General features: G+C 39.1%; 1 protein-coding gene and 1 long non-coding RNA gene across 2 annotated transcripts in view; both read left to right on the forward strand.

Annotated features, from left to right (window-relative positions):
- Nucleotides 1-14798, forward strand: part of LOC148731612 (uncharacterized) — a 197078-nt gene that overhangs the window by 142859 nt on the left and 39421 nt on the right. The gene's annotated exons all lie outside the window — the stretch shown is intronic.
- Nucleotides 145-9577, forward strand: LOC148731619 (uncharacterized). Its single transcript, XM_088759354.1, has 5 exons — nt 145-268; nt 4865-5071; nt 5560-5715; nt 6890-7198; nt 8896-9577. The coding sequence occupies exons 1-5, from the start codon at nt 205-207 to the stop codon at nt 8970-8972; spliced, it is 813 nt and encodes a 270-aa protein (XP_088615480.1). The 5' UTR covers nt 145-204; the 3' UTR covers nt 8973-9577.

Consider the following 14798-nt stretch of genomic DNA (forward strand, 5'->3'; position numbering starts at 1 on the left):
TCAGTGCAATTTAAAGATTCACGTTTCTAGAATAAAGTATTCGTATTTCCAACGAGCGCATATACATATTTAGCACTCAGACGACAACACACTCCCGCACAGGCCTGTTGCGTCAAACAGCCTCAATTTCAAGTCTGCCGGGAGTTTCACCTGGTGCCAAGGTTAATGAAAAGCTGAAAGATAGATTTAGGTGCGACGAACACCATGGCCGTATTAGAAAAGACTATTCCTCTGTTTCTCACTATTTTTGCAACAGTGAAGGCTCAAGGTAAGGGTAAATGTGTATTAAGAACCCTATAATAATATAGTGGTAGCTACGAAGAAACTTTACTTGTCATGCGAGAGCTTCCGAAACAAATCTCATTGTGTAAATGAAACTTGGGAGGAAAGCGACAAAAACATGCCGGTTTACTGAATGCAGAGCTGGAAATAACAGTCAGTCATCGGACATTGACCGACAAAATTTTGAATTTGTCCGGCCAATTTCACATTATGATCGGACATGATGTCCAAACATTTCACCGACACAGATTGTTTGAGCTATATTGGAAAGGTAACTCATAAAGCAAGGGTATTGCAAATAAATCGCCCTTTAATGCATTGCGTGCATCACAAAATGCTGTTAGCATTTGATATATGTACCCTCGAGTCTCGCACGGTAATGCCCTTTACAACGGCAAAGGCTGGTCAAAAAATGACTTATAAGTTTAATGTTAGCTAGTGGCCTGTTCAAATCATTTATAAAACAAGTTTTATTTAATGACTACGTAATAATTTCAATAGTATTAATTGCCTTTAAGCAGATGCCAGATGAATGCGCAAGAAAAACAAAACAAACGCTTTTCGTCGATCAGTCACGTTGCAAATATTGGCTGTCACTTTGTGTTCTTTCAAGATAACGGACCTTTTTTTAATTGTGAAGGCGAAGAAAAACCCAAGCGATTTTATTAAGTTTTTGCGTGTTTGGTCAACTCTGAAAACGTTTGATGTAAAACAAGGTGTGCTCGAATGACATATGAACAGGAGATAATAATCTGCACGTGAAGTTGAACTAGCGATGAATAAATTATAGTCTGCGGTAGCAACTCGTAAAAGTATATTTAATAAAGGATGAACTTAGACTGGACAAAATATTTTCGGGGAAAGGATTTTTTTTCAAACTGTTTGCGAAATTAAAAGCTGAATTTCAGGTCGCCAACACCTGTAATGAATATTTCGTGAGGAAATAAAGTCTTGACCAGCCAGACAGCGCGTCGCCAAGTGTTTATTCATTAACATTTAAGTTGCTCGAATTTACGTCTTGTTTTCACAAGTGAAAAAGGTTAAAATAATAATGAATAAACCATTCGGACCGGTTTATTCATAACCAAATAAGGAAATACGTAACGTGACAAGTGATGTAGGACAACTTATCGTAACATCTCCCTTCTTTTGGGGTAAGCTAACTTCCAAAAGTAAACATATGAACATAAATGAAGTGTGTTCAAACTGAAAAGCAGATGACTAAAACAAGATTTTAAAAAATAGGACAAAACAAAACAAATGGAACTTCATACAGGACTGAAAGTCGAAAGTCTTTATTAAAGTTACTGTCCAATAGTCAGTTTTTCTAACTGATGAAGACTTCGAGTTCGCTTGAGCTGAAGTCAATTTTCATACGATAAACTACTCAACAAGGTCACTGAACCTCGAGGGTGGCTTTACAACTCTGTGCGAGTTTTCTTCAATGGAACAGTCTGTGGTGTCAATATTGGCTTCGGTTCATGATTAGCTGAATTAACATCTTGCTTTGAAGGCTGGTTTACACTCTTTGAAAGCTGGCTGTCACTGCTTTCAACTAGTTTGTGCTGTTCTGCTAATGGTTGTGCAGCTGGCTTGAGAAATTCCCGATTTCGACATAATATTTGATTGTCTGAACTAGTTTTTACTACATAGGACCTGTCTGAAACTTCTCAATACAGGTGCCGGTTTTCCACCTTTGATTCCTCTGAAGAGATGCCACTCTTATGTCTTGCCCAACTTGTAATTCTGGTAGGGCACGCGATGTGCGGTCATGGTACCACGTAGCCTTTTGCCTTTTCAAATTAAGCTCTGCATTAACATTTTCTGGAATCTTGGGGTACCGTAGGTTAGAAGTTAAGGGTAGTAAGGTTATGGTGCGTCTAGACATCAATGTCTGTGCAGGGCTACTTTCGAGGGACTCTGTTGGTGTGTTGCGTTGGTTCGATAAGGCTAACTACGTGTCTTTGTTGTCGTTGAGAGGTTTTCTGAACAAAGACTTGAAAATTTTCACAGCAGACTCTGCCTTTCCGTTGGATCTGCGATGATGCGGGGAAGACGATACGTGAGTGAACTCCTAATCGACTGAAAACTGATGGAACTCATGGCTTGTAAACTGAGGAGCGTTGTCAGTAGTTAGTGTGTCTGGAATGCTGTGTCGGCTGAACTGTTCCTTAGAATAATTCAATCACGGAACTGGAAGTGTTTTCCTCCAATCTTGGCACTTCCTTGAAATCTGAGTGGTAGTCAACAAGCACGATGTATTCTTTGTCATGAAATCTGAACTGGTCAGCAGCTACTCAACTCCACGGGCGGTTAGGAAGTTCATGGCTTTGCATTAAAAGCTTCTGATTTTTAGCTTGAAATTCGTTGCAAATTGAACATTGTTTGATTTGGTTACTCCCTTTTGCCTTCATACCAGGCTAGAGTACAGTGTCTCTAGCTTTACGCAGGCAAGCTTCTACTCCTAAATGCCTGGAATGACTTCTGGATTTGATTTCAGGTCTCAGTAACTTAGCCGGGGATGACTACTCTCGAGCCTTTGAAAAGAACACCATTGTGTACTGAAAGTTCGTCGCGGTAAGACTATTACTCCCGGATCTTGATTGGTACTTGATCTTTCTGCATTGGCCATCCGGTCAGAATTGTGGTTCTTAGTGTCCCCAGAGTGTCGTCGTGACTTGTGCTACGCTGCAATTAATCCAGTCTTTCTGGCGTGACCTTCAGGGCTTGCATAGGTTTATTTATAACCAAATAAGGAAACAGGACTTAAGGCATTGCTTTTATTTTTTCCCAGCATATCAGTTTACTATAAAGTACTGATATCGAACGAAAAAAATACTTCAGTGGAGAGTTTCCGTGCAGTATCATGAAGAAAAACTGCATAATGAACTGTTCATGCTCAAGACTGATAATGAAAGAAAAAAATTAATTGCAGTTCTTGAAAATCATTATTCTAGTGAATTTTATCATGCTAAATAATTTTAATGAAGTTTTTGTTATATCCGGAATAATCAAGGTCGAGGTAAGTGTTATCAGATGAGGCCGAAGGCTGAGGCTGATAACACTAACCGAGACCTTGATTATTCCGGGTATCACAAAAACCGAATCCAATAATTGATTCATCATACATTCTTTTAGTATTTTCCGAATCTTTATCTTCAAGTAATTTCTCAATTTCTCCCTGGGTCGATGAAGCGAATGGAGAAGCCATTCTTACCTCGGTGTCCGTGAACTTGACATTGCTCCACCGGAAATCACGTATTGCGCGCGCAACTTACAGATTATTCACGAATCTGTAGGTACAGATTAGTGAATGATCTGTAGGTTGCGCTGTTTCCCAGAATTAACTGTAGGCGTTTAGCCAATGAGAAGATAGATGGTGACTACAATGTATAATAATGCTAATTAATGTCCGGTCAAATCTACAAGATGTCCGATCAAAATAAAGATTTGAAAGGAAGTATGTTCTGTTAATAGAGAAAAATTACTTTCAGCACAGTGGATGTGTTGGTGAAGTTAAATCAGTGCATTCACCTCACCTGAGGTTGAAACCTTTGAAGAGAACCGAAGCTTTCGTCCAGATGATTTGCGATCTCATATCAGCATTGTTTTTCAATTTCTTTGAAGCTTTGTGAGCGTATAACTGTCGTAATGTACGAATAAATTTCGATCTCTCGATGCATTTTACGAGCTTTCTCTAGCGAAAACCTCGCAGTTTTCTTTTCTTTTTTTGTGGTTACAAATGGCAGGTGGTGTCTTGAATCTTATATGTTGATTTTGAAGTTTTAAAAGTTTAGGATGAACTGATCGAAAAAATCTAAAAGCGTGACTGATTACTATCACCACATACGTAATTGTGTTGTTTGTTCTACGAAATTTCAGTAGCTCGTTGGCCTTAAGATCGTATACATGAATTTGGAAGTGAAAGATGTTTGAGGTCGTATTTGTGAAATTTAAGACTGTTTTCATGCGCTAAGAATTTTTACGCCATTACATAGACTTTAAGATATACTAATTTGAAAATCACATTTTTTTGCTGTGCTGGAATTCTGAGATCGCAATATGTTTTTGTCAAAGCGTTGCTATAGTCTTGCTCAAACTTTTCATGTCATGATGGATTAAAATACATGGTTTCAGTGTGGCAGGGACGATTTTTAAAAAAATTGTCATTGAAAATGACACAACTTGCGATGTTACTGTTTTTGGATCTGTGTTTGGGCAGTTACTAAATAACAATACCTGATAACGGAATGATCTAGAAATTTTTATGCGCGTTATTCGAACTTCAACAAAAAGCAGCGTGAACTATTTAGAGTGATCTACTTGTGCACTTTGGCTTACAATTTTTTAAATATCAATTAGAGATAGCTTAGGAATGGTTACATTGTGCGTTACAGCTTCGTAAGGTACAATATGGGCAAAAATCTATTACAGCTTCAAATTAACATCTGTCCGGCCCCATGCAGAAAAGCACACCGGTTTCTCATTTCTAGATACAAGTATACATGTATATGCAGTTCCTGGAGTTTAATAGATGTAAGTGTACATTTTTTCTTTTTCGTTTTTTTTCTTTGTTTTCCAGGGGAACCACCATTTGCAATTATAGAACCTTTCCCAGAGAACATCTACCCACCACAGTACACCTCAGCAAGCGTTACTTGCATTGCATTTGATGCATCTGGTAAACTTCAACCAGATAGAATAGAGTTTTATAGGAGAGATGATCTTAACCGATACAGAAAGTTAGAGGGGGATAGATTTTTGTTTAATCAAAGAACAGAGAATATAAGTGAGTATATCTTTGTATTACAGATAATGTATCTGGCTCTAGAAAACAAAGCAAAACAAAACAAAACAACCTCTGGATCTCAGACTTTACTCCCAAAGCAGGATTCTTAAAATCGTCATAAATAGTGTGAACGAGGTTGAGTCATGATTTCCCTCCTGAATCATATGTGACCCATGAATTTTATTTCCTTAAGTTTGTCAGAACATCAAGATTTTCCTGAAACCTCGCACATATAACAAGAGAGATTTGAACTTTTCCTTTCTTGGATACTTGATGCCATGATAATTTTTTATCAATTTGTGCCTGGAATGGGATCAGGACCCCCCCTCCCCTCCCCTCCTCTTCCCTCCACCTTCCCTTCCCTCCCCCTCCCCCTCCCCTCCCTCTCCCCTCCCCCTCCCCTCCCCCTCCCCTCCCCCTCTATAATCTGTACAGTACAAAGCCATATTCTTCTCCTCCTGCAAACAAGTTAATTGCTTTCGTTGTAGGAGGAAACATTAAATTGTACACTACCATGACTTTGGAGAATGTAACAATTCAGGATGACAGTCAGTATGGTGATCTTGGAAGCTATCAATGCCATGCTTTTGCGAAAAATGTAAGCTTACCAAAGAGGCATGGCCTTAGTGTTAGCGTTATTACAAGTAAGTCTGTGCATTTCAGATGAAATTTCACTACTTTGTACTCTCACAGCATAAATAAGTCTATTATGTATGTCGTGTCTATCCACATAGTATAGAATTGAGTAAAAATAAACTGTCAGAAAACAGAAGGAAATGCAAGGGATGGGGGTAACTTTTCTGAAGACTGGCATCTTATTGAGGGGAAAAACACTACTGCTATCTCCTTTAAAGCACTGAGAATAGGATGAGCTGTTAAGTTGTAGGGTGGTTACTTGCCATTGTTCAGAGTCAAAGTTCCTGTTATTTTTCACTTTGAATGTGCAATTTACATGTAGGGTGAGTGATCATCAAAAAGTTATGCCCTCATCTTAAATGGTAAAGTACCTTTTTATAAAAATCCTTTTGCAGCAAAATATTTCTATAAGCCATCTCCATTCCAACTGGGAAACAAATTGTATTTGTTAACAGAAAAATCTATCCACCTGATGCTTGAGCTTTTGGCCAATAATCTTCATCTTTGTAACGGCTGCCACGCCTTTTGCCTACTGTTAAGAAGACGTTGACAAACTTGTGCACGCGCGACTCGTGTGTGCGTGCTTTGAGATTACGAAGTAATATCGTAAGCAAATCACACGGACCCTTTTTTAACATTGACGTGTGTGATTTTTAGAGGAGAGTAGTTGAAGTTTTTAGTTTATCATTTGGCGGTTTGTTTAATGGTTGTTGTCGTAAGACTACAGTTTTCTGTGTTAGAGTAAAAGTGTCTGTTTGGATTTCCCGTTTCGCTTCCGAATACCTACCTTATATTGAAGTTTGTTTTGGCTCAATTCTTACAAGCGGGAGTGTTATGTTAGTGCTAATGTTCCTTTCCTTGAGCTCATATATAGTTTGTTTGTGAGTTTGTTTGAGTTTTTAGCTAGCTTTGCATCTTGCCTTTATATTGGAATCTTTGGAATGTTGGTTTGTCTATTCGCATTTAGCTGAGCTTCTTCCCTGTAAATTCATATTTCAGTTTATGATAAGTACTTGGATACCACGACTACGTTAAATAAAACGATTCAAGGCTTGTCCGTAAAATATATCCTCGCATCATAGTGTGTCTTCATTTGCGAAACTCATAGTTGTCGAAATTTTGCTTCGCTTGTGTCGGCCATTACAATCTTCATGTAATGGTTTACACATTCTTGCATTTCAGGAAATGAAATTCCAATAATAAAAGTCTCAGTTTCCAGTGTTCTTAATCCAGATGACGGCATTATAATCTTCTGCAACCTAACTAGAAGAGGAAATGAATTCAGCATCCCACTGAAGAGGATTTCCTGGTTTAAAGATGGGAAGTTGTTGGAGAGTGTGCGGAATCCAGATCCAGATGTGAAACAGGACTTTTTAGCCCTACTAAAGTTTACAAAGGGGGGACCACCAGGGGGAAAGTACACCTGCCCTTTGGAAGTAAAGCTGAGACATATTAAGGAGTACAACGTTACAAATTACACAGTTATTAAGGGTAAGTACAATTAACTATTGCAAGACCTCATAAGTAATTCTTGTTACTGTCTGCCATTCAATTCTTCTGCTACCTGTTACTTCGGTGAATTTAGTATTGGATCGACTAATAATCCCCTTATTGATATTTTTCTTTCTTCTCATGACTTGTCAGTGTGATTTTGTATTCATGTGATACTGTGAAGAGAAAGTTCTGTCTTAATCACTCACGGGAGTTTAAAGGGGTAAAAGAGCTGCATTGTACATTTTGTATGGCCACTAAGAATCTGCTCGGGCTAATAAGCATTCAATCAATTCTGTAATACCCTGCTTGTTAAAAGCCGTACCATTATTAAACAAAAATTAAAGTACCCTGACTGCCAACAGCCATACCATTATTAAATAGAAAGTAAAGTACCCATGATGAAAACACAGTTTTATAATTTAATTTATTTCTAGAAATACCTGTATCAGCATCTGATTCTCTGATTAGAAATGTAAATCTCTCATCATAGCTAGTTTAGAAAATTTGTTATAATTACATCATAGCTAACACCTTTAAACTGATAAATTGCTTTGTATGAACCTAGTGATCCCAGAATATTTGTTGTTTAACTCTTGTCATGAGAAGTTAAAAAAATCTTGCTTCAGTTGTTGGCTGAATAGACTGAGTTTTAAATTTGTATGGAGAGGTTACATTGCAGCCACTTCTGGGAGTTGAAGGGAAAGCATTTGGTCGAGTGAGACATTTTTCTTGGTACAGCATACCTGGGAAGGTTCATTCAGCTTTAGAGATCACAAAATTTTAAGGCTACCCAGCACAGTGTCCTGGTGAAATTTCAATGGCCCAATTTTTACATTACATGTACTGTACATAGATGGCATGTCGATCTGTATTTACCATTTTTTCCTTGTAAACCAGGGTAAATGCCTAACCGCCTCCCGGTTAGCTCAATTGGTTAGAGCGTTGGAGTGTTGTGCGGGAGGTCAAGGTCGATGGTTCGTGCCCCGGCCGGACCAACACTCAAGGTCTTAAAAAAAAACTGAGGAGAATGTGCTACCTTTCTATAATATCAAGAAATGGATAGACATTCTAGTCTTCTCGGATAAGGACGAATAAACCGTAGGTTCCGTCTCCTGCATCTATTCATTAGTTAATTTGGTTAAGCAAGGGGCGTTAAAGAAAGCACTCACGAGATTACTGTGACATACTTTGTACCCCAACACCGACAACATCTAGATTCTTCATTCTCTTCTGTATATATCTCCTCTTTTACTGAGGAGGAGAATTTGTCGAAAAATCAAGAAACTCTTTAGTTGGTGATCATTTCTTTAATTCTCGTCACCTTGATGTTTGATTCAAGGTGGTCTTGTAAGCTTGGAGAAATTACATTCTATGTGTAGATGCTTAAGTCACCGTTAGGGATGAAAGGATTATGTCATGGTAGTAGGTACAGGTAACTTTATTTCAACTCGGGTTGTTGAGGCTGATTACGCCCCCTAGAAATACATGCCACCCATCCCATCCCATGGGAGAACATCCACCACACAGTTATCTTGTGCGTGGTGAATTAACGTCTCCTACCCCTAACCCTGCAGGAGACAGGGCCTACGGTTTATTCGTCCTTATCCGAGAAGACTAGAATATCTATTCATTTCTTGATATTATAGAAAGGTAGCAAATGGTTTACATGTACATTTATGTTTAATTTTCCTCAGATTTATCACTGTCAGCTGCATTTACATGTAGTAGCACACAGGTAATGTTGTTATTATTATCATTATTATTAGTGTGATCATAGTCATTGCAATTTCCTTAACTGGGATCAGTGCATTTGTTGTTTTATTTTTCACTTATTATTCCTTTGCAGTGAAATCAGACAGTTGGCTGTAATCAGACAACTAAAGCAGCCAATCATTCTACGTCCACTCAGCTTATATATCCACCAATCACAGAATTTATCACAATAGCCATAGCAACAACCATGCTTGTACTTACAGCTTTACTTTTCAGCTGTGACTGACAAATCAGACTCCTTCTCCATGTTTGTCTGATTTCGTTAATCACCGGTACGATTAGTCAGACCCAATTGGAATCTACTTGGTCATGTTACCATTATTTATTATTATAATAATTATCATTGTCATCATTTTGAGTATTATCCATAAAGTTTGTTCATAGTTCTGCTGAACTCTTTCACAGTTTGTTGGATTCAGAGCTCATAAATTAAAGAGGCTTTTGGTCGGTATTTCAGGAAGCGTGATTAAACTTTATCGAGTTGCTGGTGTGCAGTTAGTTGTTATGAATGAATTTTCGCGCGCTTGTTTTCTCTTGTCATGTAAGACTACACAAAACATTTTTTTGCGATGTAGCTCAATAAAAGGACTTCTGTTCCTCCAATGTATCAATGTTATGTTATAAAACAAAGGGTGAACGGCATAGCGTGCACTATTGAGTTATGGATGCACTCGGGAGGTTTGCTAAGAACTCAAGAAGCTAGAGTTGCACTCGGCTATCACCTCGCGCGACTCTTACGCTTCTTTCGTGCTTAGCAACCTCCCGCGTGCATCCATAACTTAATAGTGTACGCTATGCCGTTCACCATTTGTTAATTCAAGCTTAAAGGGATACTCTCTCGCCTGTGATGACTTTTTGAGAAAAGACGGATAACAACTTAAGTAAAACAAAGCTGTTGAAAGAAAGGGTAAATCTTTCGTTGTTTTCGTTTAAATTTGAAACTTTTCTCAACGCGTGGTTCGAGCGTAGGGCTTTGCCTCCCAACGGAAGTGACGTAGAAGGGACAACTCATTTAACTTCCGTTGAGATTTCTTTCACAAGAGCACCGAGATTTCTTCAATAAAAAACGCGCCCCAAAAATACAATAATACCGCAACGATGTGTGGCCGGTGGATGTTCCAATATGCGTAGCGATGGTGTAAGCCTTCATAAATGACCCGAAGATCCTAATTTCGCTAGGTTATGGACGAGAGCCGTGAAAAACACGCGATCCGATTTTGAGAACCCAACGAACTCTAGCCGTCTGTGCAGCATTCAATACTTCACTACAGATTCTTTTGAGGAACAGTCGGTTCTGGCGAAATCTATGGGTTTAAAGACGAAAGCCCTTTCTAAAATACAATGCTGTTCCCTTAATTCTTTATATTAATCCGCCTGTAAAAAAGAAACAAAGGCTCGAGGACGGAAAAAAAAACTCTCATCTTCACAAGTCCATGACACTGGCGCGGGATTATCAAAACAAAATCGACAACAACTACGTGGAGCATACAGAAAACGGAAAACTGCAAGGGGGTATGTATTACTTGTAAAAGAAATATAAACTTGTCCTACTCACACCTCTGAACCTGCAAAACACTTGCGGGAAAATCCATCACATTCTTTCACTTGGCGTGTTCTCCCCTCAGCAGAAACATTCCACAAGCGTAGGATCGTCGAGGGGCTAATGATCCAACAATTCCACCCCAGTTTGAACAAACAATTCATTTCTTATGTCTCCAGACCTTTCCCATCGGGAATCACATAAGATATGTATGTATGTACAGACGGTCAACACTTTCAACCCTGAAGATGACAAACAGCCGAAAAGGTTTGGTTTTAGCATTTTAATAACTTTTCTTAATCTTTTTAGCCTTGCATATATAATATCAAATATGAACCTGTATTCATTGAATGAAAAATGCAGCAAAAAGCTCTTTCAAACTTATAACCCAACTCATTTACCCGATGCGTGTTCCAGATCCTCGATGCACATATAGAAAATGAACACCTCTCCCTTTCCAAAGAGAGTTACCGAACAATTTGGTTTTGCATCGGTAGAATTCTCACCCCAAGCTCAAGATGTCAGCACCCAAACTCCCAAAATAGGGAAAGATGTCTCTGTGCAATTTCGGAGCAGTCGTACCGCTAGAGGCAAATTTAGTCACTTGAAAATACATAAAAATACAAATCTGTTGTGACAGTAGTTTGACCGTCCCGAAGAAAGTAACCAAACCGCACGCTAAAATAACTTGGCAGGTTGTCAGACGTCTGTTCCAGTAAAGAGTAAAAGCACACAACGCACTTCGCTCAAGGAGTTTATTACGTCGACCCCGGTTGAGGGTGAGGAGGAAAATTCGGATCAAGAGGAAGAAGGTGAAGAAGAAGTAAAAGAATGAGGAATTACGCAAGTTTAAGATTTACATAACACGTGCAGCGAATGTGAAAGAAGCTTTATTGTGTTAAAAACAAATGCCGGTCTAATCAAGTTGAGGTCCTACACTTTTAAGGCCAAACACTGCTGCATTTCTCAAATCTAACAATCACTTCACTTTGTGAAGTGACAAACGAGGAGATTTCGCCAAAAGGCGAAAATTGACGGTAACTCAGAGAAATCGCTTACCAATCTGTTTCGTAGTCGCTCGAATGGATCGGCTTAATCTGGTTCTTTCGAGGAGTCAGAACTAGCCTCACTGTCTTAAGGCTCAAACACATATAAGGTTCAGTTCCTTGAGCGTCTGCACTCTCGATCACCGACGATGAATCCGAAAAGGAAAAACTCGAATCTCTAGAGTTGGACTCCATTACGATCGCTCGTATGTTTTTCAGTTCTCCTATTACGTCATTGATTACGTGTTTAACTTAGCCTGCGAACAGGCTCCCGGCTTGGAGGGCGCGAAGCAGGGGAAGGAAGGGGAAGGTTTCTGTGTCCCCACGTCTGATTAAACGGGGAGCCTGTTCGCAGGCTATGTTTAACTAGGAGCCATTTCAACTTCCGGTCTTTGAATTGAGTGAATTTCGCGCTTTTGCACCAGGATTTCAATCGAATGAAAGGTTTTAGGGAACTTTTTCTTCCTCCAGTAGTTGTTTTGGCAAAAGATCTACATTTTAATTAAATGTTAACATTTGGTGGAGAGTATCCCTTTAATGCCTGAGTATTTAAATGCTAGACCATCGAAAGTCACGAAGATTACAGATTACTCCGACAGGTAGATATGATAGGAGATGGGAAAGGAAGGGGAAAAAAAGGGAGACAGTACCAGACTACCTCCCTTCCAGGCAGTTCCCCCCCCCCCCCTCTCCTCCCCCAGGTTACACCTGCCACAAATTGTGAAACAAACTGTCTTTGATTTATCAAAAACGATCTTTTGAAGTTTAATTTTTTTGGCGTGAACGAAAATGAGGTATTTAGTGTTAGAAAGATCGATGCAATTATAGTTTTTGTGTGTGTGTGTGTGTGTGTGTGTGTGTGTGTGTGTGTGTGTGTGTGTGTGCGTCTGTGTGTGTGTCTGTGTGTGTGTGTGTACCGCCATGTTTGATCGTGTGTTTACCGCCATGTTTGATCGCCATGTTTGCTAGTAGAAGGATAAATAACTACCCAACCATGTTTTTTGGAACTTAAGTTCTCTTCTGGTTTCCATATCAGTACGAACTTTGTGTTACGTCCGCAGTTTTTATTTTTGTGTCCAGCAGTTCTTTTCAATAAGTTTTGTGTACACAACTTGTTTACCCATAACTTGCAACCTTCATACTATATTGAGCTTTTTGCCTCCGATAAACGTTTTCGCGTATGTTATTGTGTTCGTGTGATCATAAGTTTTAATTGTTCATTATTTTATGGGAAACTGTTACTTTCCAGTTAAAAATTATTTCGGGAAAGATTTGAAAGCCTTTTGTATGTTCCCGTTAACCAAGCCAGTATTCGACCCGAAAGATAATAGGTTCTGCCATTTTGGTAACGAGCCAAGGAGATATTTTGTGCAAGTGCTGATAAAAATAAATTAATTGCGAGCTTAAAGATTGGGAAATCGATGAGTGTTCCATGCGTCATTTCTGTTGTGAAAAATACTAAAACTCTGTACGAAGGTCAGGTTAGAGTTGACATCAGGTGATATGTCAGCTTGATTTATGTTTGTTCTTTCGCTTGAAACTAACGAACTCTGTTCCATTCCAGATCTTGTTCCTCTCACGTTTGGTGTAACATGTCCAAAAAACCCCATGTCATCTTATGTTGAGCGAGAACAATTTTTATCGTCGGTTACCTGCATGAAACCGGTTGCTACGGACAACTCATGATCAGCAAATCCACCAACCTCCTCAATCGTTCAATAAAGGAATGGTGTTATTCTGTGTCATGCAATGGACCAATCAGGAAACAATGTCACTTGTAACTTCACCATTGAAATCACACGTGAGTTTTCTTCTCATTTCTTCTTGGCCACCGCTGGTCTAGTTGGAGGCGCGCTTGGAGTCTAGGATACTTGACTTGTTTGGATAACTGATCATTTGCTGTCCAAAATCGAAAATTCGGCCCCTTTGTCAAAAATCAGACACTACCGTCAAAATTAAAAAAAAAAAAGAAAAAAAAAATCATACACCAGTTTCCAACGTAAGAAAATTGGCCGCAAGCGTCCAAAATCAGAACTCGGCCGCTACATTACTTGCCTTGGAAGGTATGTTAATTTATATCATTCGTCATGATCGCCATTCTCGTTCCTTCTAGTACATTGTTACCTCCTTGATTTTTAGCCTCATGCACCAGCAAACTACAATCGACCAAAAATCTTTGGAACACCACATCATTTTCAAATAAAGACAACAAAACTATCATATTTCCACTACTCATTGTTGTAAACATAACATTTCTTAGTATGCGACTCTGTAAATTATCAACATCACGAGCAGGGCAATTGCAGGATAGTCTGTTCATACCTAGCAAAAAAAAAATAGAATGCTTCTCAATTTGGCGAGTTTGATGGCTCCTGGGCGACTTTAGCACCGAGGTCTAAAGTTAGAGGTCTGGTTCAAGCCCCAGGGCAGACTAACGCTCAGGGTCTTGATATAACTCAGGAGCACTCGCTACTTTTGCTATGACACCTGCAAAGGGTTAGACATTCTAGTCTTCTTAGAGAAGGACAACTAACACAAAAGGCCCCGTCTGCTACATCTTCTCTGTATAAAAGAGCAGGTGCACGTTTAAGTAGCTCATGAGTTTTCGCAAAGTGTTGGGAATGTAGCTTCTGATGTTGTGGTGTCGCCTTGTTACTGTTTAAAACAAGCCTCCATTTAAACAATTTATGTTCCTCTTGGGTTTATCCATAATTCGTGATCTATGATTTACGCTGCCTACATTCTCGGGCCATCGAATCTCTGCCCAAGACGTTCTTCAGTTGAAATTTAGGTAGCCCTTGTCTCGAAACACTAGCCATTAGTTATCCATTCAAAGTGCTTTGAAAAATGTTTCTGCTTTTTACCAAAGTTTGCACAACAATTCATCGAAACACGATATCTTAATCATTCAGACACTGATTCAAATGTTAATTTGTATTCTGCTTCATGAAAACTGCCTCATGGCACCGATGACATGTACCTTACCAATAATGGTAAAGCTATTGTTGTAGGGATGACGGCTAATTTTGTGCCGGACATGTAGGTGGGACAAACAATTACCAAATTTTGAACTACCGACTATTCCCTATTAAGAACTTACTCATCGTTAAGGGGGTATAAGAATTAAATATCACGTTTAATTTTTAACCTTAGACTTGACCGCATGAAATAAACAATTGTATTCTGCATAATATATCTATGGGTCCCCCATAGGGTCACTTTGATAGCTTTATACGGC

Source organism: Stylophora pistillata, chromosome 5, assembly GCF_964205215.1.
Source record: "Stylophora pistillata chromosome 5, jaStyPist1.2, whole genome shotgun sequence".
NCBI classification, from domain to species: Eukaryota; Metazoa; Cnidaria; class Anthozoa; order Scleractinia; family Pocilloporidae; genus Stylophora; species Stylophora pistillata.

Excerpts from the sequence above, each read along its gene's own strand:
- LOC148731619 (XM_088759354.1), top strand. The coding sequence starts at position 205 with ATGGCCGTATTAGAAAAGACTATTCCTCTGTTTCTCACTATTTTTGCA. Across the intron at positions 269-4,864 it reads TGCAACAGTGAAGGCTCAAG|GGGAACCACCATTTGCAATT; the intron begins GTAAGGGTAAAT and ends TTTGTTTTCCAG. Across the intron at positions 5,072-5,559 it reads TCAAAGAACAGAGAATATAA|GAGGAAACATTAAATTGTAC; the intron begins GTGAGTATATCT and ends CTTTCGTTGTAG.